This window comes from Pogona vitticeps, chromosome 1 (assembly GCF_051106095.1).
Source record: "Pogona vitticeps strain Pit_001003342236 chromosome 1, PviZW2.1, whole genome shotgun sequence".
Lineage (NCBI taxonomy): Eukaryota > Metazoa > Chordata > Lepidosauria > Squamata > Agamidae > Pogona > Pogona vitticeps.
The window spans coordinates 107,257,959-107,283,957 of record NC_135783.1 but is presented as its reverse complement, the minus strand read 5'-3'; the positions used below and the strand labels follow the sequence as shown (position 1 = coordinate 107,283,957).

The 25,999-nt window shown below is 39.7% G+C and overlaps 1 protein-coding gene across 3 annotated transcripts; it reads left to right on the top strand.

Moving 5' to 3' along the window:
* The first annotated feature begins 106 nt into the window (after positions 1 to 106).
* Positions 107 to 22,510, top strand: CASP8AP2 (caspase 8 associated protein 2). 3 transcript variants are annotated; one of them, XM_078380680.1, is made up of 11 exons: positions 107 to 185; positions 1,217 to 1,378; positions 2,427 to 2,502; positions 3,168 to 3,242; positions 5,096 to 5,196; positions 5,910 to 5,984; positions 7,784 to 7,899; positions 9,583 to 11,729; positions 14,138 to 17,312; positions 20,698 to 20,809; positions 21,227 to 22,510. In XM_078380680.1, the coding sequence occupies exons 3-11, from the start codon at positions 2,454 to 2,456 to the stop codon at positions 21,281 to 21,283; spliced, it is 5,907 nt and encodes a 1,968-aa protein (XP_078236806.1). In that variant the 5' UTR covers positions 107 to 185; positions 1,217 to 1,378; positions 2,427 to 2,453; the 3' UTR covers positions 21,284 to 22,510. The 3 variants fall into 3 exon arrangements, with proteins under 3 accessions (XP_078236806.1, XP_020642663.3, XP_078236801.1); XM_020787004.3 differs by having other exon boundaries at positions 180 to 368; positions 20,698 to 20,797; XM_078380675.1 differs by having other exon boundaries at positions 180 to 368.
* Positions 22,511 to 25,999: the final 3,489 nt, after the last annotated feature.

Below are 25,999 nucleotides of genomic sequence, written 5' to 3'. Positions count from 1 at the left end.
CCCTTCCTCCAAAGGCGGGCTTAGCCTTCGCATCCCTACAAAGAGGCGGGTCTTGTCGTTGGCTTTTGGCGCCAAATATTCTTCGGGCAGAGGCGGGAGCGGCTGACGTCGAAGCAGGAAGCGTGTCTGAGAGTCTCCCGTGATTGGTTGCTTGCTCTCTGGCTCCGCCTCTCCTGTTTGGCCTGGTACGGGGGGGGGAGCGGAGAGTCGGGTGGTCACCGGTGGGGAGTGGAAAGCAAGCGAGAGGGGGGGGAGCCACCGGGAAAGGGAAGGGCAGGGTTGCCCGGAGAGCTTGAGAAGGAGGGACCCACGGAGGCCGGGGGGGGGGGGGGTTGGTGGAGCGTCACTCCGGTTTGGGAAGGCGAAAGGTAAGCCAGTGGCAGGGGAACAGGGGTGGAGGTCTCTGGAGGAGTATATGTGGAAAGCAAAGTGGGGAAACTCGCACAGTCTCCGGCTACCTTCTCTGTGTGGGTAGTTTCCTGTCCCATAGAGTGCTTTCTGCCCGCCAGCAACACGCCACGACCCCTTGCTTCTCCCCCCCCGGCCACTTTTTTCCACACACCCATTTCTTCTTCCTCCTCCTCCCATCGTAGCCCTCCTTCCTGATCCCTTCATGGACCACGCTTGACCAGCCTTTCCCGGAGCGTGACCCACCTCGACCCACTTTCCCACGAAGGCTTGCACCATCCACTGGCGGTGTGTGTGTGTTTGGGGGGGGGGGGGTTGTTTCAGGTAGTGGAAGTGTTGAACTGGCGAAATGGGTGGCACAGCCCACGGAACTGAAACTGGCTCACACACAACAAATCCTTCCCCCCCCCACACACACACACAAACACGTCAGGGTGAGGAAACTTTAGCCTGCCAGATGCTTGGAACTACAACTCCCATCATGCCCTGCCGTTGGCTATGCTAACTGGACCTTGAAGTCGGTCAAAGGCCTGGAGAGCCAAGAGTTCCTCAGCCTGGATGTAAAGAATAATGTGTAATTGTGCTCTAGCGCCTACACTCTTAAATGATGCCCTGCATAGGGGGAAAATTCATTGTGAAAACTGGGCTGGAACATTTCTCCCTTGCATGCCAAGTTTATCTTTAAAAAAAAACACATACAAGGATGGTTATTGTGTGAGGAAGGATTTTAAAAACCGTATTCTTACTATTTTGTGGTTGCCTAGCTCTTTATTCTGATTCATGTGGAATTTGCTTTTTTCCCTCCCAGTCCTGTCCAAGACTAAGTTCACAAAGAACATGAACAGAGTGCTGTGCCACTGAGTGATGGAGAAGCACCCCAATCATTTGAGCTTATAGCAGGAGCTACAGTGTCTTGAGAAGATGCTTGCAGGCCTTTCTCCTGGCTCTCCTGCCTAGCGAACTGCAATGGGTAGGTTCCTGGGGAAAAGGACCTTTTTAGTGATAGCGATGTGCTTATGGAACACAATCCTGTTTGGGTTGTTTGTTGTCTTCTTTATGTGGTTTGTGGTGTTGGAAAAGACACTTTTATGCCCCAAATATGTTTAAATGTTTACATTTTTAATCGGCTGGGTTTCAGATTTTGGGGGTATTTTTAATGATGCTTTGATCATTTGCTGTTAAAATTTTGTTTTATTTATTGGTTATTGATCCATACTAGTAGGAGAATGCTGTTAAATGAGTTGTGTGCATAAATGCCGGTAGTAACATAAATAAATAGTAATTGCATGCCATCAAGTTGATTCCAACTTATGGTTCCAGCACTTTCTAGATAATGAATACACAAAAGTGGTTTGCTGTTCCCTTCTTCTGGGGGCCTCATGAGACTGTGTAGCTTGGCCATGAATACACAGGCTGATTCTTCTTGCAGGAGGTACAGTGTGGAATTGAATTCCTATCCTTTGGCTCTGAACTCAGCTACCTAATGCTATATATTTACCTAAACCACTGAGCTACCCAGCCAACTACAAGTAATAAAGAAGCAAACAAATAAAACACACGATTTATAGAAGGCTTGTCGTCTTTTTTTTTTTATGATATTGATATTTTTTTTTCTAGTGAGTTCAATTATTGTTAGATTTGTGGTGAAAGAAAGGAATTGGAGTCAAGTGTAATTTTTGCTATTACTCTTCCCTCCTTCTATAACATATTTTTCCTTATGCATTGGAAGGCATTGGTATACCCATTCCTCTCCATTGGTCCCTCTCTTCAATAATTTTAGAGAACATTAGATCTCTGAATAAAGGGCTGGGTAAGAAATGCTTGTAATTTAATGTAAATAAATTTCTACAGAGGAGTATAAGTATTAAATCCATGCATTTTGTTAACTGCTCAGTTATGTTTTCCCATGTCTACCTAGGAATGATTCTTAAGAACTCTTAAAAGTATTTTTTTGTTTTATTAACTTGTGAGTTGCTGTTTAGGCTAATGTACTGACTTTTCTCCCCTAATTAATATAGATGGGACATACCTAGGAAGAGAGTATAATGGCAAAAAGTGATGATGAAATGACGTTTTCTAATCGTCTGTATGGCAGTAAGTTTCTTAATAGGTTGTGTTTTGAATATAGTGTATGTGTATGAATATAGAAAAGTTCCATATTATAAACTGTCGATAAGTTAAACTTACAAAATGCTACATAATGTATTTGAAGAAATCCAAAAGTATAAATCCTTGTACAGCTCTGCACCATATTGTGTCTGGAGCTCTTCTTGTCTTCAAAAATTAGTAACACAATTTATTTTCATTTTGCATTTGTTCTGGGGTTTTTTTGTTTGTTTTATGAGAAATATATTACTTCCACCATCAGCTTGATATAGCCATTCGACAGTCTGATTGGGTTGTGTCTGAGGACTGTAGCTGTGTATCACAAAATTGTGTCACTCAGACATTGAGACATTCAGCTTTTCAAAAGTGGTTTTGAAACTGAAAAAAATTGAGGGGGTGACCCATACCATGCCAGCAATTTCCCAAATCATTCTGTAGCAAAATCCTGTCAAATATACTAGATTCTAATGTTAAATCCTATGCATTGGATACAACCACCGTCCACTAAACCCTGTTTTGTTTCCCATTATGAACTAGGTAAAAATTCCTTGCCCAAAGGTGCCTGTTGTGGAGAAATACTGTAGGTTCAATATCTCATCATGACTGGACATGTAGGTATGTCTAACTTGTCTTTTTCTTCTCTGTATTTTCAGATTCTCCTTGTCGAGAAGGTGATGAAAGTTCAGTGGATATATATGATGGCTTAGACAGCACTCCAACTGTTTCAAGTATGTTCATGATTATTTGGTTAGATGTGAGACTCTTTCATTTATGATTGATATACTCGGCCTTTCTTCCAAGGAGCTCAAGATGGCCTGCATGATTCTTATCCTCCCACTATCTCCAAAACAGCCTTATCGCGGAGGATTTGACTGAAAGATAAGGACTGGTTTATCACCAAAACTTCTTTGAATGGTTTTGAACCTGGTCCTCCTGCTATGATGAAGCCGTAACATGCTAAAATTGCTTTAAGCAGAAAGAGAATTCCTGCTGTTCCAGTTACAACATGGGATAGTTTCAGTTATTTGTACTTCAAAAAAGAAGTACAGTCACGAAAATATTTTTGTTCATTCTGGGAATTTTGGCTTTGGTTTAATATGCAGTTTTGAATAAAATAGGTATCACAGGAGCATTCTGGTTTTTGTCTCCCATTCAGATGAAAGTAGTGTTTTTTAAAATAATATAGGTCACAGCTGCAGTGTTAAGAAGAACATCAAGAAAAGATATTTAAAATGTGATGTTTGTCTTCTGAAATGTACGAAAGGAGTAACAGCATTACAAGATGCTAACATTAACCATAAAATTTAGATCCTGCAAAAAACTTAAAATCTGAAACTAGTTTTTGTAATTATTTTCCTTTTTGCATCTTATATTCTCCATGGTGTTACAGGCATGTCATGGTTTCAGTTAAGTATGTGTAATAATTTTCAAACTTAATTGACAAATGTGGAGATATCTTAGGCTGAAGTTGGATGAGTGTTATTTTGGGAAAATATTTTGTCAGTGGTATACCAGAGTTAAGGCAATATTTTACCTCCCCCCCCCCAAGGACTGAATGAAAGTTAATTAAAAAAATTCAAATCTTTAAGATTTTTTTATATCACTGTTCTTCTAATAGATGTGAATATTAGAACTTGCCTTTCATTTGTCAGTGTGGTCATTTCTTAGATAGTTGCAGATTAAACAGCTGTCTTTTTCCTTGCCCAGGTTAAACTAATGTTGAGTGTTGTTCTTCATTCACTCAGTTTGCATTCCCCAGTTCTTCAATCATTCCATTTGCAAGACACATCTTAAGAGCTTTGAAAACACTTGCATTAGCACAAAATATGCAGGCTTTGTAAATGGTGCTGACTTTGTTTTCCTATTTTTTGGATAAAGAATTCAGCATTTGTTTTCTCTTTTCAGCAGAATCTGTTGGCTAATTTAGTTTGCATCATCTTCCTAAGGGCATGCTTTGCAGTATTACTATTTTTCATAACCTATGTTAAGTTGTAATGTTTGAATGTATTTCACTCCTGCTTCGTAAACAAACTGCTTTGATTCAATTTGTTTATTTATTTATTTATTAAAAAGTAAAACAAGTGTCTTGACAGAGGACATCTGAATCATCTAAAAGTTTCCAGTGTATAATTTAATATTAAAGCCTGTCTAATATTGATAATATTCCTGTGTCCATTCAAGTGCATTAGCTTAACTTTTTGATTGTAAGTTAATTATGGTGTATCGCCGCCTAGAGTGGTCATAATTGACTAGATAGGTGGGATATAAATATAATAAATAAATAAATGAATAAATAAAAAAAGTATTCCAGGATCCAGAGCATCTAGTTCCTTATTATCATGGGGGACTTTGGGCTTCTATTTCTGGAACAGCAGTGCTTCCCCTAATGTAGCAAGATACTTTTGAAGCTGATAACAATTTCAAAAGTCATTTCATATAGCACATGGGTCCACCATTTAGGGCATGTCAGAATCTAAAATCCATCTAAGCCCTCGGGTGCACATGAAGTAGATACAGATATTTGTTTAACGCTATAGTCATGTAATTAAAAATAAGTAAAACACTTTCTTACCCTACCCAGTTAGCAATTCTTCAGAAGTGACCCTATCCACAACTGGTTTAAATCTGTTTGATGAGATCCTGATTGAAGAAGGAACAGCAAAGGAAGCTACTTACAAAGATGTATGTACTTCATATTGGTAATACGTTTTTGAAATGTGTTGCAGCTAATTGAGTAGTGTTGTACTCCAAATTCATGGATTCTGTGCTTCTCTATGTTGCCATTTATTGGCATATAGCTCGGAATAATTTATGAGCTTTATCTAACATTGGCTGAAATCCTGTTGCTTAGTGTAGTAAGTCATACTAGAGAAGAGCCAGGAGTCAATGGGCATCTGGTGAGTCAGCTCCTCCATCAATGCTGTTGATTCAAATGGGCCTACTCTAGTTGTGATTTTGCATAGTAAGTCACAACTAGAGTAGGCCCATTTGAATCAAACTTACAGAGGAGATGATTCACTGTCACTGCTTTACTTGGCCTATTTTAGTGCAATAGACTATACTAAGCAACAGGATTCGGTCATTGTGAAACCAGAATAGAGACAACCTCTGTTTAAGAGTTAACTTTAATCACTGTAGGGCTTTATTGTACTGTATCGGCATTAGCATGATTTCATCACGTTACAGTGAAAGTCAGTGACATATTTCAGTTAACATCTTTGATTTTCATGTATAAAACCAAGAACTGAATAGGTTGTGTGGAGTGGTTTTTCTCTACTTTCATTACACACACAAAGAAATATCAAAAAGTTTGGATTCTTTTAAATACCAAAACTACCCTTCATATTAATTTACTATTTAATTTAATACAAATATGAATATTCCTATCTCAACAGTTGCAGGCTGAACATGAGAAATGTCAACAACAGCTTCAAGATTTTATAAAAAGGGTTAAGGAGATACAGGAACAGGTACTGTAGTGTATACATCACAAAAATGAAAGTATTCTGTAATTTTATATCTGCCTTGTTTTTTGTTTGCAGTTAGTGTGACTTGTTAGGCTAACTCTATGTCAATAATTATTGCTAAGCTCTTAAAGAGAAATGGATATATGATGCAAATTAGACAACTGATTTGTAATATGCTGTGAATCGCCTCTCAGTGTGTTCAGTATTGGGTTGTAGCCAAAGTTCCCTCTAAGGTGCATGAGCGACTCTGCCCCCCTTCACACAGCTTTCCTCCTCCTCCGGCCCCTTTTATTCCAATAGCAATGGAACCCTGCACAGGGGGTGGAGCCCCACCCAGCAAGTCTGAAAATTAGAGGGAACATTAGTTGCAGCATGTGTTCATGTGGCCAATGGCATCATTTGGAAGTTTCATTTCGGCAAATTATTCGGAGTTCTAAAGAATAAATCCAGAGACCCTGATGTGTAAATGGGGGAAATGCCTCTGCCAAGCCACTCAAGACTTGCCAGCTTTCCCAGAGCAGTATGTAAAGTGTAGGAAGGGGCTGCAGGCTTGAAAAATATGGTGAAAAGTGGTGCTTGTGAAAATAACTGTTACTTGTACAAAGGGTTCTTTAGATCTAACCACTATTTTCTTTACATATAGAGCAAAATAATGCATACAATCCAGGTAGGCCAGTCAACAAACAAATATTCTTTTAAGAATTTCATTCATGTAATATTTTGCTTTTGAGTGCAGCTGGCTGGATAGCTTAGTGAGTTAAGCATCTGGCTGTGAAGCCAGAGATTGGGAGTTTAATTCTCCACTGTGCCTCCTATGAACAGAGCCGGCCAGTGTGACTTTGGGCAAGCTGCACAGTCCCAGAATGCCCCCAGAAGAAGGGAAGGGTAAACCACTTCTGAGTATTCTCTACTTAGAAAACCTTGAGAAGGATCACCATCAATCAAAATTCACTGGACGGCACATGATTACAGTGGTGCCTCGCTTAGCGATGTTAGCGATGTTTGAACCCATAGAAGATCCTCATTGGGAAACTGCAGAGTGGAACACTTTTTGCCAGTTCCCTTGACAGACTCTGAGACTACCTCCCATACTATTTGGGAAGGTCCCCAAATCATATGAACAGATTTGACAAAAGCCAAGTGAAGGAAGGGTAATCAGAAATCACTTTCACTTTCAACCATGGGAGATTACCATTAACCAAGTCTTGCTTAGAATGTAGGTGCTGAGGCTGTTTATTTATTTATTCTAGCCTCCCACGCTCAGTGGGGATGAGAAGAAGCTAGAAAATTAAGACAGCTGAATTTTTAAAGCTACACATGAACATTTAAGAGTGTATTGAGTATGCTACATGACACTTTAATTCTCATCTAGATGTGAAATCTATATGTATAATCCTGTGCATGTTTACTCAGAAGTAGGTTCCATTGCGTGTGTTGTGGTTTTATCCCAGAAATGTATCAGCAGGATCACACCAAAGGCTGCCATGCTATGTTAGCAAATATGTAATCAAAACAGTTGTATACAACTTAATGCATACTTAGAACTTTATGCTTTATATCAAATTGATAGTAGCAGAGTAAGAAGGCGATATAATAGTAGCAGAGTAAGAAGGAGATATAAATTATGTTTTGCCCCTTAAGCTGTTCTGTTTATGGAACAGATTCTAAACTAGTAGAGGATCCTACTGGTGAACTTGAGGAGAGGAGTGTTCTATCTTGGTATTTGTTTTCTTGATTTTATTCATGCATGCACATTTATTTGTATAAAATGCCAATGTCAGTGTACATTCTTTTAAAATTAGAATTCTGCTCTCCAAAATGAAAATCAGTCCCTTAAGAAGAATATTTCAGCTCTTATCAAAACAGCCAGAGTCGAAATTAAGCGGAAGGATGATGAAATTAATAATCTCCAACGAAGGTACTAGTAGCGCTATCTTACTAAATGATTTTTTTCCCAAAAATAGTCCTTGTTAAAGAAAAAAAAGGGAAGAGGCACCAAACATTGTTAACCAAAATAGAAAATATATTTTCTAAGCACATGTTTACATGAATGAGCAATTAACTTTTAGAGCACCTTAATCCTTTCTGCATTAGTTTTTGGTGGCTGAATGTACTTCCTCTGACACAAACCTTAAGCGGAATAAAATAACTAATTTTTAAGGTGCCACAAGGTTATTTTATTTTATATTGTTTATTACTACAGGAGACTTATATGGTAACTCTCCTCCCAATTTACCAATAAATTAATTGAGATGTAGATCAGGATCTTATTGGCTAGTTACACAAGTGCAGTAGTTAATTTGCATGAGCAAATTGCTTCTATTTAACCAGTCACTCCTTTATGGCACACTTGTATCCTTCGCCATGTGAATTGGTGTGATGAAGGGTGTAACTGATTTGTTTACTAGTAGAAATGTACTGCTGAAGTTTATGTCATTGTACTTATGCCGACAAACCTAATCATCAGTAACATGCTGGCACTGCATTCTTAAATATTAAGTTAATTTTTAGTCTGGCTACCAAATAGCTGTTATTTTTAGAATTATCTCTGCTAAAATCTGGAGAATTTATTAAAATAAGGAAATTTTAAATATCTTCAGTTATTGAAGTCTGGATCTATAATACCTGAATGAAAAAGTCAGTGATGCATTTGAACATAGGGCTAAATTCACAGTGAAAATAAACTGCAATGAGCCAACAGAAAGGAATTGCAAGTTTCTGGTTTAGATGAAGCACACTTATCACGTCCTCCAAGCCATGACAAATTGTGGTTTATTGAAATAAGCCAGTTTAATAACTAAGGTCAATATCCTATATCAGGGGTCCACAACTGCGGGTCCACGGCCTGGTACCGGTCCGTGGGCTTCGCAGGATGTGGAGACAGATCTCCTGCCCACCCCCACACACGCTTGTGGATGGGCGTGGTGCGCATGCATGCGTGCATGCCCTACTCACCTGCGAGTGCACCACGCCCATGTGCAAGTGCGCCCTGTGCAAGCACGCATCGCGAACATGCCACACCCACCTGTGGATGCGGGGGGTGCCCCCGACCCTTCCACGCATGGACCCCGCCCCCCCAACCGGTCTGCCATTCCGAAAAGGTTGGGGGCTACTGTCCTATATAATGTTGGTTGCATAGAAAGCCTCACATCACATCTTTGCAGGCTTTTGAGAGAGTTGAGGCTCCAGGAGTAGCTGGATCAGTGCCAGGTTGTTCCAGCATAGCTAGCGCTGAACAGCATCTAAGACTGTCTTGGGTGGGGTGGCATGGAGCTGCCCCTCACAAACAGAGAACTGCTTCTGCAAGGAGCTGTTGGATGACTCCTTGTGCAGTCTTCCAGAAGATAGAACCACATCATCAACAAGGGGTTGTGTGAGCATAAAAGCACAATTGAAAATTCATTCAAGGTAATTGTGTTGAGCCTTTGATGCCTTCAGGATAAAAATCTGAAAAGAACAATGTACATATTTGTTTAATACTTGTAATACATCTGTTTGATTTTTCTCATCAATTAGGTGAACGAGAAGGCTTTTAAAATCTTTGATGCCTTTTTGAAACATAGCTCATTCAGACTTTTTCCCCCCTCTAAAATGTAAACAGGTTGTCAGAAATTGCATCTCATCAGAATACTCGACAATACTTCCCAGGCTCTACTAGTACTACAAGAAGTTTTGAGGGATCAAAAGCAAAAAATAAATTAAAAGATATCCTTCCGGATAACAATTCAAAAACTGATTCAAGAACTAAGCAAGCTGTGGCCCCTACCCTATCTCATAGTTACCTGTCTTGGAACCCAAAAAATAAGAAATTTCATTCAGAAACAAGACGTACTTCATATATACCTCAGTCTGATCCAGAACAGCTTTACACTGATGCTGCTCATCCAAGACTAGTAAATATTAGTGGCTCTTGTGATGAAGAAAAGAAAAAAGAAATTAAAAACAGTGAGCATAATAGCAGAGAGAACAACTTCAGATGTGAATCAAAAGCACAACAAAATCCAGATGGATTATTAGATGCTCACAAGAAGTTGCAAGTAAACTCACAAAAAACAGATAGAAATGGACAGTGGAAAATTAATAAGGACTTCAAGCTCAAAAACAACTTGTATACAGAAAAACAAACTGATAAAGGATCTTCTGATGGGGAGAAGCGACTAATGCCTAAGGGCAGATTACTGCCCCAAACAGGACATCTCAATGAGGACAGGGGCAAAAAATCAGAAGACATAAATCATAAGGATCTGAAAGCGCAAAACAAAGAGGAAAACATTAATGCACAAAAAAACAAGCAATATGATAAGCATCTAGAACAGCAAAGAACTGGAATGCTTATTAGTCACCCTGAAAAGCATGCAATTGCCACTGGTCCTCAGAAACTAAATAAAAGCAATGTAGAAGACAGAAAGATGAAAGAAACTGATGGTAGAAGAAATAAAGGAGTGAGCAATCATGGATTCCAAGGAGACAAAGTATCACTACCACCGTGTCCTATGTCCATTAGAGAGCCAAAACATGGACATTCCAAGGAAGATGACAGAAAATATGAACACATAGATTCAAAATCAAATAGACATCGAACTGAAGAAAAGAGGAAAAACAAGAGAGGCAATCTGATAGAGGACAAGAATTCTGAAAATGAAAGAGATTCAAAGGAAACATTGCAAAAAATGAGAGGAACCATTAAAATGAAAGACAGTGCAAAAGAGGGGAAGAAAGTCTTTCTGGCAGAAGATAATGCTAAGTCAGTTGGTGGTATAGAGGAACACATGCCTGTGAAAGCTGGAAAGGATGAGGAGCAGTCGAAAAGCAAAGACTTAAAACTGAGCTTTATGCAGAAACTAAATTTAACACTCTCCCCTGCTAAAAAGCAAACAGACAAACTAAAATCAGGAGCAAAACCCACCAGTAAATACGATGCAGATACTCCAAGTCAGGAAATAGCATTAGTACAATCTGTCCCTCTTAACAGTAACTCCACTAAGCAAACAAAAACACCATCATCACTGGCCGATGACAATCCTGCTCAGACTAAGATGGAAAAAATAACCTCTGCTTTTGAGAACGAAATGCAGATCGGAAATGGCGTCCTGACAGAAGCCGTGAGTGCAGAGCTTTCTGCAACATCCTTCCAACAGAACATAGCAGGGCAGTATCAGCTGTCTGAAGCCAAAATTGAAATGGAAGAGGTTAATGAAACATTTGTGGCTCCTAGCTTGGGAAGCCCCATGGATCAACATACACTTCCAGACAGTTGTTTCAGTGACTTAGAGACTATAAGTTCAGTGGATTTTGATACTTTTTGTGTCATAGATGAGATTAATGGGTCAGATTCAGACTCACTAATGGATGAGGGGCAGGTCAGTAAATGTGCAGATAAAGAAGTCTTGGTGGATCCTGAAAAAGGAAACAGACTTGTGCCTCATGAAACTGCTGCGGAAAAAGCCAGGATACTGAGTGCAGATATGTCAGAAACCAACCCCAAGGTCCATAACTCAGAGCCAAGTTTTTCTGACCACGGAAACCTTCCAGAAGCATTGTGTGATCAAGGTTTAAAGCCTACATTTGAACCAAGAGACACAAATCCAGTTTTGACTGAAGATGAGAACTCTATACTGAGCGTAGATCTCAATCAGATGAGGTGTATTCCAAAGGCAATTAGCCCTCTGAACAGTCCAATGAGGCCGTTGCCTAGAGTCCTCAGAACAGAAAGCCTGTACGAAGGACCTGTGAAAGGTTATAATACAGGTACATTTTTAATGATGTTTCTGCTTGTTACGTAATTTTTTTAAATTGAGCAATCTGCATTGAAAGATGCAACTATTTTCAGGACGTAATATATGCCTTTTAGAGAGTGCCTTCATAATAAAAGACTAGCACAAGATACAAGACACAACAGTGGCACTCTTATTTCACTGCTCACCCTCTCCATTCATCCCTGTTTCCCTCCCTGCCTTCTCCCTTCTGTCTTTCTAGTTCCCTTCTTATTTCTTCAGTTTGGAATTGTAAAGTTCTGAGCATTGGAAGATTGGGAATGAGTCTTGGGGTTAGGCACCACCACTACCCCCCATGTAGCTTGATGCTTTGCTTTTCTATCAGATCAAACCACATTGTGCCATATAGACCAAATCAGCAAAGTGTGGCTCAAACAAGGCCCAGAAATAAGATTCGCAAATTACATTTTGATCTTGTTTTTCAATCCTGTGATATTCTGCACAGATGAGCTTCTGCTGCATCATGTTTTTTAATTTCAGGATAGATGTGGGGTGCTGTGTTAGGAATAGTGGAGAGGCAGATTTTCTTTCACATCCACTCATGCAGAACAATTGAATTCTCAGACATGTAGAAAATCAGACTTCTAAGTAGTGGAAAATTCAATTCAGTTGGAAAAAGGATCTTCCAAGATGCTGTTTTTAAAATATGTTATTTTAAGACTTTGATTTGCTAGCTATGCTGACATTTATGTTTTAAATTCCCTGATCTTCATATTTAGTTAAACAATTTTAAAATATAATTACGGCATAATTTTAATGCAAACACTGCAACTTCAGTATGGCTATGCAAGCCCTTAAAATACTTAATCTTGGAGTCTTCTGGTTCAATAAAAATGTGAACCTTGATTTTCTACACCAGTCCCAATACACTGGACACTGTATGACATTCAACATGAATGGTGACATTGATGTTTTATTTAGTTGGAATTAATTCGGTATAATGTGATCAGAATCTGCCTATCAAGTGGATTGCCCCTGCATAATGCTATTCTGACTATTCAGAATGAGCTTTATTGACTCTGGTGGGATTAGCTTTGGATACCTGCATGTATGGTTGCTTCCTCTCTTGTAAGGACACACTGAGCAAGTCTTACTTAAGGTAACCAAAGAAGATTATACAATAGCAATCCATTTTTTAACATAAGCTACATTGTGTAAACATTATCTTAATGCATGCTACATGGGGCTACCTTTCAAGACCGGCCAGAAACGTCAACTGGTTCAAAATGTAGTAGCCAGACTACTGACTGGGGTGTTATAGAGAGCATATAATGCCCCTGCTACAACAACTACACTGGCTATCAGTCTGTTTCCTGGCCCAATCCAAAGTGCTGGTCTTTAGCTATAAAGCCCTTGTATGGCTTAGATCCAGGCTAACTGAAGGACTATATCTCCCCATATATTCTTGGCACTTAAGGTCATTTCTTTTGATTCCATTGCCAGTGTTGGTATGGTTAATGAGGATATGAGAGAAGGCCTTCTCTGCAGCTGCTCACAGGTTATGGAGTGCTCTCTCTGTCTGTCTCTCTTGGGAGGTTAGATGGGGGCCCTCTTTTTTTTTTTCTGCCAACACCTGAAGGCCCGCTTTTCAGGCAGGCTTTTAGCAATTATGACTGAGTCCCTGAATGCTTTAAAAAAAAACAAAAACTTAAGATCATCTTTGGCATTTTCTTTTTAATCACTCAATATATTTTAATTGTAATTGTTTTTTTAATGTATAACTTATTGTGCTTTCATTTCTATTCTTTTTAGTGCTGTGAGTTGTCTTGAGTGCCCTTACTGGGGTGGGTGGGGGTAAGGTGGCCAGTCAATCAATCAATCAATCAATTAGTAAAAAGACTACGAAGAAGGCTTAACTTTGAGGTATTTATTGTGAAGTGAATCCTCTGGATTTGGACAGATGCATTGATAAAAATTTGGTTCGTAATGAACATATTTACCTACCACATTTCCATTAAGGTGTATAGTGTAACCAAAATGCCATTCACTAAAGAATCTCTTGGCTCAAGTGTTGTTCCGTAGGGCCAAATCATTTCAGCTTGAATCTTCTGTGTTCATAATACCATGCTTATTTTCAAAGCTGCCTCCTGCATTCCAAAATGCAGTACATAAAGCTGATGGCAGTTCTAAAAGGAACTCTCTGAATAGCTAAATGTATTGTGCTGAAACAAAATGTTTATTTATAGATAGGTAGGGGTTGGGTATTATATCTTTTATGTCTATGCTTGTAAACCTGGAGTAGTAGCATGCCGCTTGATGGGTGGTATAAATATCTAATATATAAATAAATAAATGAGCCACTCTGTTTCTGGCACTTGCTGCTTTGCTTTTAGTTGATATATTTAGTTTACTAACTGTCCTGTTCCTGGATTTTTATTTCAGAGAGCACAATAGTCTGTCCTGGAAGAAGCCAATCCGGTGAAATTAACAAGGAAAATCAAAAGCCACTTCACACAGACCACCCAGTCTTAGAAGAGTCTCATCTAAGCATGTCTTCAAATGAATTAGAAGAAGGGGAAATTGTAAGCGATGATGGGGAGGCCGAAACTGAACAGAACACTGAGTACAGTAAAACAATAAAAAGAAAATCATCTGATAGATCTGATTTGTCTAATAGTACGTCTAATCACAAGGCAAAGTCAACATCTTCTGGTGAAGATAGTGGAAAACTGAATTCTGGGAAAAGAAGTAAAGAGAAACCCCATGGTGGAACTGTAAAATCCTCCAAAGAAATGAAGAAAAATAAAGCTGTGAGCATTGATTGTCTTGAAAAAATAGTTCAGATTATCATTGAACCTTCCACTGCACATGAGTTTATGAACATGATGAGAGCTATAAGAAAACAAATACGTAGAAACTATATGAAATTTAAGATACATTTTCCAGTACAGCACTTTCACAGAATTATTGATTCAGCAGTTCTGAATTTTACATCACTTGTGAAATATCTAGACTTCTCTAAAATGACTAAATCAAATGGAACCTTAAAGTTGGATCTTTGTGAAGTCATAGAATCTAAACTTAACCAGATCAAAAAGAACAGTGCAATAGAGTATCTATTTAAACAGCAAGAATCAGATATGAAAAAAAAGTTGTGGAAGCTTGTCGATGAGCAACTTGACCACCTTTTTGATAAAATTAAAAAGATTCTTCTCAAGTTGTGTAACTTGAAAAATTTTGGAAATGAGTGTAGTGAAAGAAAGCTTGATAAAAGAATGAACGCAGGCCCTAAATGCCTTGTAAATCACAAAACTGATAGGCAGAAGTCAAAGAAACCCATCCTGAATGTTATCACTAAAAAGCCTGAAGATTGTACCCTTTCAAAGCCAACAGCAGGTAGCCAATTGTCCAAAAGAGATCACTGTGACATAAATAAACCGCACACACACAAAAATACAACTACAAAATCTAAACGCTCCTATACTGATAATGCAAAATATTCTGAGACCAATACTGGACTACTCAAGGAAAGGTCCATAGAGAATACCTCTTTGAAAGCTGGAAAATATGAAAAGGAAGAATCACAGATGGTTGGAGACCCTCACAAATCTGATATTAGCTCTGGTCCTCTTACAGAGCAACAGATGTCTGGCTTAACATTCAACCTGGTCAATGATGCTCAGATGGGTGAAATGTTCAAAAGTTTGTTACAAGGCTCAGACCTTTCAGAAAAGAATGTTGACTTTATCGATGAACATCAGTGGGAGTTTAGAACACCAGTAAAACACACACCAGAAGATCAGAGCTGTGAGGAAGATACAGTGTATGAGGCAGAAGAATCAGTTCCAAAAAACAGCCACATAGAGTCAAGAGTGCTAGATGGTATTAAATGGCCCACAGTTTCACCTGAAAGAGATTCAACTTTTTTAACAAGACTGCATATGCCAGTTGATCCAGATATTCTAGATGAAAGCTGTATGTTTGAAATTCCTACTGATCAAGCTTTAAAGAAGGGTGAGATCTGCATTTCAGAGAAACCAAAATCACTTGTTTCTTCTATTCTTCTGGAAGACCTTGCAGTGTCATTAACTATCCCTTCTCCTTTGAAGTCAGATGCCCATCTTAGTTTTTTAAAACCCGATGTATTGGGGTCAGTTCCAGAGGATGTTCTAAGTGCTCATTTCAGCGAAGATGCCCATCTTGAGGAGGAAGATGTCTCTGAACAGGATATCCATTTGGCTTTGGAATCTGATAATTCAAGCAGTAAATCAAGCTGTTCTTCCTCATGGGCAACTATGCCTACTGCCCCTGGATTTCAGTATTGCCCAAATCTACCCATGCAGGCAGTAATAATGGAAAAATCAAATGACCACTTCATTGTTAAGATAAGGCGTGCTGCTCCATCTACCTCGCCAAATCTTGATCAATCCACAGATGAACCACTAGCCTCTCTTGCTGAAAATGGTAGCAATGAAATTATGTCTGAAGAAAAATGTGATACCTCGGATTCCAAAAGCATAGCATTGGAAGACAAAATGACAACTGAGAACAGTGTAAATATTGTTGACTCTGAGGATGGCAATCATACTGGGGAAAAACAAGTTTCTGGTTCGCCAGAATTTGTGAAGGAAATATCTGTTTATCTGGAGAATGGTCAGGAATCTGTTCAATCTAAACCTAGTGTTCCTAATGATGTTATCGTATCCAAAGAGACATGGTGTAGTAAATCCAGACCTTGTAACATGTTTGAACTCCTTAAAGAGCCATATAGCAATAGCGGAGAAATAGAAGACCATTATTTGCTTGGATCCCATCAGGGGTTACATAGTGATGCTGGCCAAGAAATAACGTCTGACTTGCAAGATCCCTCTAAAGAGCTGAAAGGTTCTTTGAAAGAATCCTCAAGTAAAACTAGCCAGCATGAAGAGACTCCTGAAATGTTTAAACTACCTGAGATGCACACAGTGAAAGTTTTGGGGGGGGAAAGTGTGTTGAGTGCTAAAGAATGTTCTACAATTAGCCCAGTGGCAGTTCCACTTGCAGAAGAGTTGTCCTCTAAGAGCCATTGCCATTTTGATATATGTATAGATATGACTGATGACACTCCCATGGAAAATGAAGTTGATTCATGGAACCTTACAGGGCAATCTGCTGTAAATGATATACCAAGAAGCTTATATAAAGATAAAAAGGAACTTAAGGCAGAAGTCTATGGTGAAGCGTTTCATATTTCAGAGCAAGCTGGAAATTTGATAGGTCTCCCTGACAAGCCTGAAATATGTGGGAATGCTGAAACAAAAACTCTTACAAATAACAGTGGTCAGTGGTGTGAAGAAAACCTTGATAAAGAAAGCAAGAAAAGGAAAAAGGAGACAGAAGAAACAGCCAGTGTTAAAAGACAAAAAAAGGAAAGTAATCCATTGGCTTGCAAGAAAAACAGCAAAAGCAACAAAAAGTCCCAGGAAATTACTTCAGTAGGCAAAAGTGCTTCAGATAAAAAGGCTGCATCTACTAGAGACAAGGATGCTCCACTATCAACATTGTCTAAATCAGCGTCAAATCTGTGTGCTAAAAATATCATTAAGAAGAAAGGAGAAGTTGTAATTTCATGGACAAGGTAAGAATGTAAGAAATGAGCTGGAGGTTTGAATAGGAGACTGTTAGATATATGTGGCTGGTGTAGATTGAATGATGCATTCCCACGTTGCGCAGCATAAGCTTTGACTTGGCAACCCTAAGTGAACAGCAGGATGTATCTCTGAACAGCAGTGGAGAACATTGTGTATCGCACCCCTGCTGCTCAGCTTCTTTGGATCACATCTTTCTTGGAGAGTTAGCTTTCTGAAATTGGAGTGTGGGGACCATAACCTTGAAGAAGGGAACATAGAAGCTTTAATGGTCTGTCTATGGGGTTTTGAATGGTAGTCTCTGTCCAAGTACAGTGGTGCCTCGCTTAACAAGGAAATCGCTGTACGATTAGGTTTTTGCGATCGCAAAACAATGGTTTAAATGTTTTTTTTCATTTAACGATGATCGGTTCCCTGCTTCAGGAACCGGTTTTTGCTTTACGACGATCAACAAACAGCTGATCGTCGGGTTTCAAAATGGCCGCCAGCTGAAGAAAACGGCCCCCGCTTTTTTCTAGGACGGATTTCTCGCTTTACAGGCACCGAAAAAGGCCACCGTATGGAGGATCTTCACTAGATGAGCAGGTATTCAGCCCATTGGAACGCACTGAACAGTTTTCAATACGTTTCAATTGGTTTTTTATTTCGTTTGACAATGTTTTCGCTCTACAGCGATTTCGCTGGAACAAATTAACATTGTCAAGCAAGGCACCGCTGTAATAGTGGCGTATTCATGTGACAATATTCAGCAGTACATTATAGTAAAGCAAAAAACATAGCCATTCATTGAAACAGCTTATTTATTTCCAGCAGCTAATATCCCAACCTTGAACTCTAAATAGAATTCTCATAATAAATGACAATAAAAAAGACAGATGCAGCTAAAACACAAATGGGTAGATGAGAAGGTCCTTGTCTGGCCCTCCCAAAAAGGAAGAAAGTACAGTGGTGCCTCGCACAACGGGTGCCTCACACAACAATGAATTCACACAACGATGCCTTTTTCTGTTAAATTTGCCGCCTCACACAGCGATGTTTCCTATGGGGGATTTTCACACAACGATGTCTCTTTCGTTCCTGTAAAAGTGTCTTACAATGTTTGGAAGCCGTTTTAAATGCTTGCAATGGTTAGCCCACCTCCTGAAACCTATGCAAACTGATTTTGGTGTTGTTCTGACACTTCGTTAATTTATGGTAATTTTTTGTTTTCTCCATTGAAAACCATTGAATGGTCTGTCTAATGGTTTCCAATGGAGAAAACAAAAAATCATCATAAATTAACGAAGTGTCAGAACAACACCAAAATCAGTTTGCATAGGGTTCAGGAGGTGGGCTAACCAGTGCAAGCATTTAAAACAGCTTCCAAACATTGTAAGACACTTTTACAGGAGCGAAAAAGGACTTCGCAAAGCCATTGAAATGTATTGAGTTGGCTTCAATACATTCCAATGGAGGAAACATTGTTTCACACAGCGATGTTTCCTATGGGGATTTTCACTCAGCGATGGCAATCCGTTCCAATTGGAACGGATTAACCGGTTTTCAATGCATTCCTATGGGAAATGGTGTTTCACAGAACGATGTTTCACACAACGTTGATTTTTTTGGAACCAATTAACATCGTTGTGTGAGGCACCACTGTATTCATAAAATAATGGGAGTTGGAAGGGGCCTATAAAGCCATCAAGTACAACCATGTGCCCAATGCAAAACTACATATCAAAGTATAACTTAACATATGGTTGTACAATTTTCTATTCAATGTCTCCAGTATTGGAGAGCTTACTACCTCCTGAAGTAATTGGTTCCATTGTTGTACTGCTCTAACAATTATGAAGTTGATGCCAGGCATGTACAGTATCTCTACAGGAAACAGTTTCACCAGTGAGGTGCTATCATTGAAAACCTCGTTTCTTTCGTCACTTTCAAAGATGAGGTACGCAAAGACAGACCTCAGAAAATCATCTTAGAAAATCAGGAATGTTCATGTAGGAATAACGTAATCCTAAATGACCAGAGACTAGACAGTATGTATGTGATATAAAAAGGAAGAGAATGTAGTGGAATGGATATAGGGAAATTAGTAAAATAAACAGGCATGTATTGTTAATAGGGCACTCTGCTTTTGAATGTAATCTGGCAGAAGTTCTTGCATCTCCCTTTATTGACTGTTAATAATATATATCTTCATCTGTACTTGATGAAGTACCAATTTTGTGAATTAAATAATGTAAATAGGGGAACAAACTAGAAATTGTTGCAGGAGCTTTACAAAGTTATCTGATTTTTAAATGTTTATAGAACAACTATGACTGTTTAACAAATACACCCCATGCATATTGACTATCAACCAGAAGTCAGATATTACCAGTGAATGCTGATGACGCATGTTGGTTGAAATCCAGTACAGTGGGGTCTCGACTTACGAACTTAATCCGTATTGGAAGGCAGTTCTCAGGTCGAAAAGTTCTTAAGTCGAATCTGCATTTCCCATAGGAATGCATCGAAAACCATTTAATCCATATCTGCGCTTTTTGTCCATAGAAACTAATGGGAAGCTGCTATTCTGCCTTCTGCCACTAGAGGGGGATATATTTTTTCTTTTTTTCTTTTAACCTAAAATGACTTAGCTTTAAAAAAGGGAAAAAAGAGTTCGTAACTCGAATCTTAAGTTCGTAAGTCGAGTCCATATAGTCCTATGAGAGCAGTTCGTAAGTCGAAACGTTCGTATGTCGAGCCGTTCGTAAGTCGAGACCCCACTGTAGTAAGTTGCAACTAGAATAGACCCATTGACTCAGTAGAACTTATGGAGGAGTTGGCTCACTAAATCCCCACTAATTCAATGGGCCTAGTCTAGTTGTGACTTATGACTGGCTTCCGGCCACTAGTGAGCATTGGGGGCTTGATCACATTAGGTTACAAGTCATGAGCCAATTTGAAGACTTCTGTAAACCCTAATAATATCCATAACCTTTGCTTTATGCCTGCCAGATTACCAGGAAATGGGGCTAGCTAATTCGGAAATGCAAGTGAGGCTGAGCATTAAGTTTATTTATAGAATAAAAGAATCTGATCTTAACATTAGCCATCCTGTTTTGATCATAGTTTTGATTGAACTGCAAGTAAAAAGTTCAAGACTGTGTTGATCACTGCTGAGAACGAGCTTCAGAGGGGTGTGAAAGTGATGTACTTTTGTTTGGGGGAAGGAAAGTGAGAGGGATTGCCTTGGCTATCCTCCTGCTTTCAAAACACGCCTCCAGTTCCAGTAATATTGTTTTGAAGTGTCAGTATGGGCAGGCTAGTAGTAACTAGTTTCCCATCCAGTGTTAAAGCAATGTTGAGAGATTGAAATTGCCCTTTGCTTATTTGTTACAGAAATGATGACAGGGAGATTCTGTTGGAGTGTCAGAAAAAGGGGCCTTCAGAAAAAACATTTGCTTCTGTTGCTACCAGGTTAAATAAAAATCCAGCTCAGGTACGTGTTGGGGTAAGCACCTTGTTTAATCTGTATCACTGACACTTGTGAGCTGTCTGTACAGTTCATATCTGTAATAATATCATTCCGTGATCTATATCTGTGTTGTATCAATTTACATTCTTAAGAGGAAAAAGTGAGTGAAGGGAAGCGTGTTATCCAAGAGCAGATTGGTCTCTGAACTGATGGAATGGTTGGTTAGAAGGGAACCAAGTTGACTCTGTTTATATCAATAGCAATATTTTCCCTACATGGACTTTATGTGGCATTTAATGTGGTTTCTTTGCAAGGCAAAGCAGTCTGCTTCCACCAGCACATGCTAAAATCTGGTTCGAATATATTGTGTGAAATAGCCCTTTTGTCTCTGGAAAAAGAAAGACCAAACTATGGGCTACTTCATTGCTGAAATATTTTTCTTTTCTTCCACAGGTTGAAGAACGATTCAGGCAGCTAGTGAAGCTATTCAAGATGTCGAACTGCAGTTAGCAATGGGACTGCTGAATGGCGGACTACTTTGAACTTGTTGTGCACTGTGTGTATATGAGAGAGAGTGCCTGCAGTCCAAGTCAGAATAGCTGCCCATTGATAATCCTGCTGCCATTAGTTCAAATTCTCTACTTAAACCAAAGTCTCATGAGAAGACCCTATTTTATGAATTGATAATTAGTTCTTGTAGAAGCTGTTGAATTTTTAGAACTCATTATTGACTCTGAGCAGCTTTACGGATTACGGCATACAGAGAGGGCATGATGGCATGGGTTTTCTGTTGTCCAGTCTTCTATTGCAAAACTGAAATATCTCCCCTTAGTATTCTGCTTCAGCTGGCAAAGAATGATTATGAGAAATTGAGGAGTTGGGTATTTGTACTTCTCTGCGTTCCACAATTGCAGGAGCCACGCTTCTTTTAAAACATAAAGCCAATTTCTGACATATTGAAACACTTTTTTTGGCTGAAAAACATCTGGTTGCTATTTGTTTATTGGTATATTAGAAAAACTGTGTAATGTATAGTGTGCTTGTCCTTAGAAAATATGAGAAAACATTAAAAGGTGGTTAAACTGGAGACTCCCCTGTCTCTTGCATTTTAGAAGGCATTTGGACACAAACTGAAGTTTTGCAATCAGTTATAAGCCCTTATGGTCAAAGATATATAATACATTTATTTTAGCATATTTACAGAATTGTTTTGCAAGTAATATACTGGTTTCTCTGCTTTAAAAGGACACTTTTTGTTTGGTAGCGATCACCCAGTATTTGTACCAGCACCCAAAGGGTTTTTTTTTTCCAGTTGCATTTCATTTGAGATAACGAATAACAAACATAAAGCATTGAGAAATGAATGGGTCCATCCAGCCTATTACTTTAAAAGGGGTACAATCACATTTCTCAAAAAGAAGTTACAGCCATTCTGACCTGGATAGACAGAGAAGGTTTTGTGTGTGTGTTTGTGAGAGAGAGAGAGAGAGAGAGCGACACACACACAGAATGAGTATAAATTGTAAAAGTTATAAATATCATTCTTTTGTATATAATGTACAGTGTTCTGTATTATGTAAAATACTGTTTTGAAGTACAGTTTCTTTAAATGAACATTTTTATTACATAAAACAAGTTTTATTTTGTATAAATTAAACACTGCATATTGAAATATCAACCTTAAACTGTGTAAAGCGAATGCACTTAATGTAAATTAAAAGTGGACTTTTGAGTGTTTTTATTTCGTACTTCGCAACTTTTTTCAGCAAGAGGCATTTTATAGGCAGTATATTTTTGTACATATGTACATCTGTAGCTTTGATTCTCCAATGTCAAACCCAGAGTCATACATGTTCCACTGAAACTGAGATCACAGAGACTGGCTTCAGCTGTCTTGATAGAACAAGAGTAATGAATGTCAGATTTTCTCATTGCTTATAGAAGTGCATAGGAAATTGACATTGAAATTATGATACTAGGATAATGAATGACCTAGCAGAGCCATGGCCAGCTTCCAGGCGTGATTACAATTTGGTCTTGTCTTGTCCAAGATTCTGTAAATTACCTGGAGTTGGACCTCTGTGGGGAGGAAATGTTACACCAAGTTTTTATTACAGCTGTAATGTCAATCCTCCCATTCTTGGATGCATGCCTTAATGTGATGAGGTGAGTTGGTGTGTCAAAGTTGAGAGCAATGCTGTCAAAAGGCCAGTCTCCCATTATGAATAGAGTCCTAGCAGGTTCAGGGAAGGCCCAATGTTCACACTGAGACACCAAAGATACACCTACCCTCTTCAGCAGCAATGGTCACATCAGCAGAAGAGAATAGTTTCAATGGGGATGGAGAAATTTCTAGAGGGCAGCTACTGGGCAGCAGTGGTAGCTAAAGGTCATACTGGTGGAGAGTCAACAGTGCCACAACACTCAAGCTAATGTTTGTTAGTACTGCTCAGAAGAAGGCAATGCTAAACCACTGCTGAACCTTGAAAACCCTGTGATGAGACCATTCAAAATGAAACAAGGGATAATACTGGAAGATAAAATTTTGAGATCAGAAAGCACTCAGCTACTGGGGAAGAGCAAAGGAGAAATATATCTGTTGCTAATGATGCAGCTAGATTAAAGTAAAAAGGATGTCTAGTGGCTGAGGTGCAAAAGTAAAAGAACAAAAATAGGGTCCGGATCCTGAATGCAGCTTTTTAGCAACTGTTACGTAGAGACAAAGTGCATGATTACAATGGCCAGTGCAGAGAAACGAAAACAAAAGGGGGAAACAACAGATCTCTTTCAGAAAATCGAAAATAGTTATGGGATTTAGATGGGATACTGATAGAACTATTTCAATCCACAGAGACTGAGTCTGTCAAAATCTTAACAAAAATATGCCAGCAAATATGGACAACAAAACAATGTCCCACAAACTGGAAACTATATATATTCTAATCCCCTAGAAAGGAGATGCCAAGGAAGCAAAAATTATGCTTCTCCCAAGTGAACTCTGTGAATCACACATTTGGGTCTTGTCCGCGCTTGCGTGGAACGTTCGGAATATTCTAGAGCTCTTTATCTGAAAGATCAAAAAGATACATTGCCCCTATTGCGCATGAGCAACCTCCCTTTCCCTCCAGTTCCTTTTCATCCGCCATCGCTCACGGAACATTTTCGGCTTGCTCCTCTTTGACTATTGATATACGGTATTTCTTGCTGATTTTCTATTGCCCCTGACCACGGACTGTTGACCATTCTTCTGTTTTTCGGACTTTGGCTTCGTTTTGTCGCTTGGTACAGGTCTTTACGACCTTAATTGGAGGCTTTCCGCCTCAGCGGGGAGGCCTATTATCGCCTCAGCAGGAGGCTCATTATCCACTTAACCTTAATAGTCCTGGGAACTAGGGCTTCTAGCCCTTTATTATTGTGTTTATGCCAGTATCCGGTCCCTTTAAACAATGCCAGGGATGTAATAAGAAAATTCCCTTTTATGATAAGCACTCTAAATGTCTTTTTTGTCTCGGAGAGGGGCACAATACGACTGTTTGTTCCTTTTGTAAAGAGTTCACTAAGGCGGCTCTTAAAGCGCGCCAGCAAAGGCTTAAACTTCACCTTTTGGAGAGATCCCTATCATCAACCCATTCATCAGCTATGGAATCTGTTTCTGAGCCTTCTAGCACCCCTCGATCTGAGGCGACAGGCTCAATTCCTCTGGCGGGCACTTCTAAATCTGTTAAAACTTCAAAGAAGGCAACTGCCTTTCCCGCCAAAAAGCCTTCGACGTCGACCGCAGGGAAGGAGGTCTCTAAGCCTAAGAAGCCTGCTCACTCTAAAAAGGCAAAAACTAAGGATACTGTGGCTTTGCAGCCTGTCTCTGCCTCTCTTCCTTCCCCTATATTGGAGGATTCGTCTAGGGATAGAGATTCCCTATCGGAGGCAGCCCCTTCATTGCCTCCTTCCCAACGTGGAGAAGACGACGGTCGACATGGGCATTCTCCGAGCCCAGCCAGGCTTGAAGAGGCTGCGTTATCCAGCCCTCACTCTGCCCCTATTGGCCTTGCTCCTGCCGGCCGGGCGATTGAGACGTCGAAGTCTCCTCCTCTGTTTCAAGAGGGAGAGGTCCCTCATAAACGGACCTCAAAGAAGAAACATCTCTCCACCGATCCCGATGGTGGCTCCGACGTGGAGGAGGACTCACGTCGTAAAAGACATAAGCATATGAAGACTAAGCATTCCCACTCCTGACGGGGTCGTGTCAAGCATCGACGTCGTTACTACGACGTGGATGACACTTCTACTTCATCATCGAGTTGCTGCAGGCACAGGAAGAGGCATTACTCCTCCTCGTCCACGACGTCGTCCTCTCCTTCGCCTGTACGACGTCGTAAGCCTCATTCTACCCATGTTGCTCAGGCTGCTGATATTGCTAAGAAGGTTCCTCCTTCTTCGACGTCGAAGGCAAAGAGTACTGGCCCTCAACCTTCCCTCGCTGAGGTCTCTGTTCACGCTATTCCTTCTGAAGAGGATGAGGAAGTTGGGGAACTGTCTTCCAATGGAGAAGCAGTGGATTTTGCGATTCCGCAAGGACAGTCTCCTATAGAAGCTGATTCGTTTGATTCTGATACTGGGAATCCTCACCCATCATCCCCTACTGAGGATTTCTCCTCTTATTCTCAAATGATAGAGAGAATGACAAAGGCTCTTTCAATGCAGGCAAACATTCCACCTGCTCCTACTGAAGATCCCATTTTTGGTGAGATTGATAAGGATTCTGCTCAACCTCTGAGTGTCAATTTTGTTGCTAAACTTTACGCTTTGCTTATGGATGCCTGTTCTCAACCTGCCAACCCGGTTGCTGTCACACGCAGGACTGAGAACATGTACAGAGTTCATGGGGAGGAGGTGAATTTTTTGTCTAAACATCCAGCCCCCAATTCAGTTATAGTTCATGCTAATGCATCCAAAGCCTCGGGGAGGCCTCATGTGACCCCTCCTAACAAGGAAGGCAGGAAATTGGACGTTTTGGGAAGGAAGCTTTATTCATTCCAGTCTCTCTTGCTTAAGATTTTTAACTATCAGGCCATGATGGGTGCATATCAGAAGCACTTATGGGACAAGATTCTTCCAGCCCTACAATCAGCTTCTCCTGATATAAGACAAGAGTGTCTTAATGCACATGCTGAGGCCATGACTCTTTCAAAGCATCAGACTCTTTCAGCTAGACATGCCACCGATGTA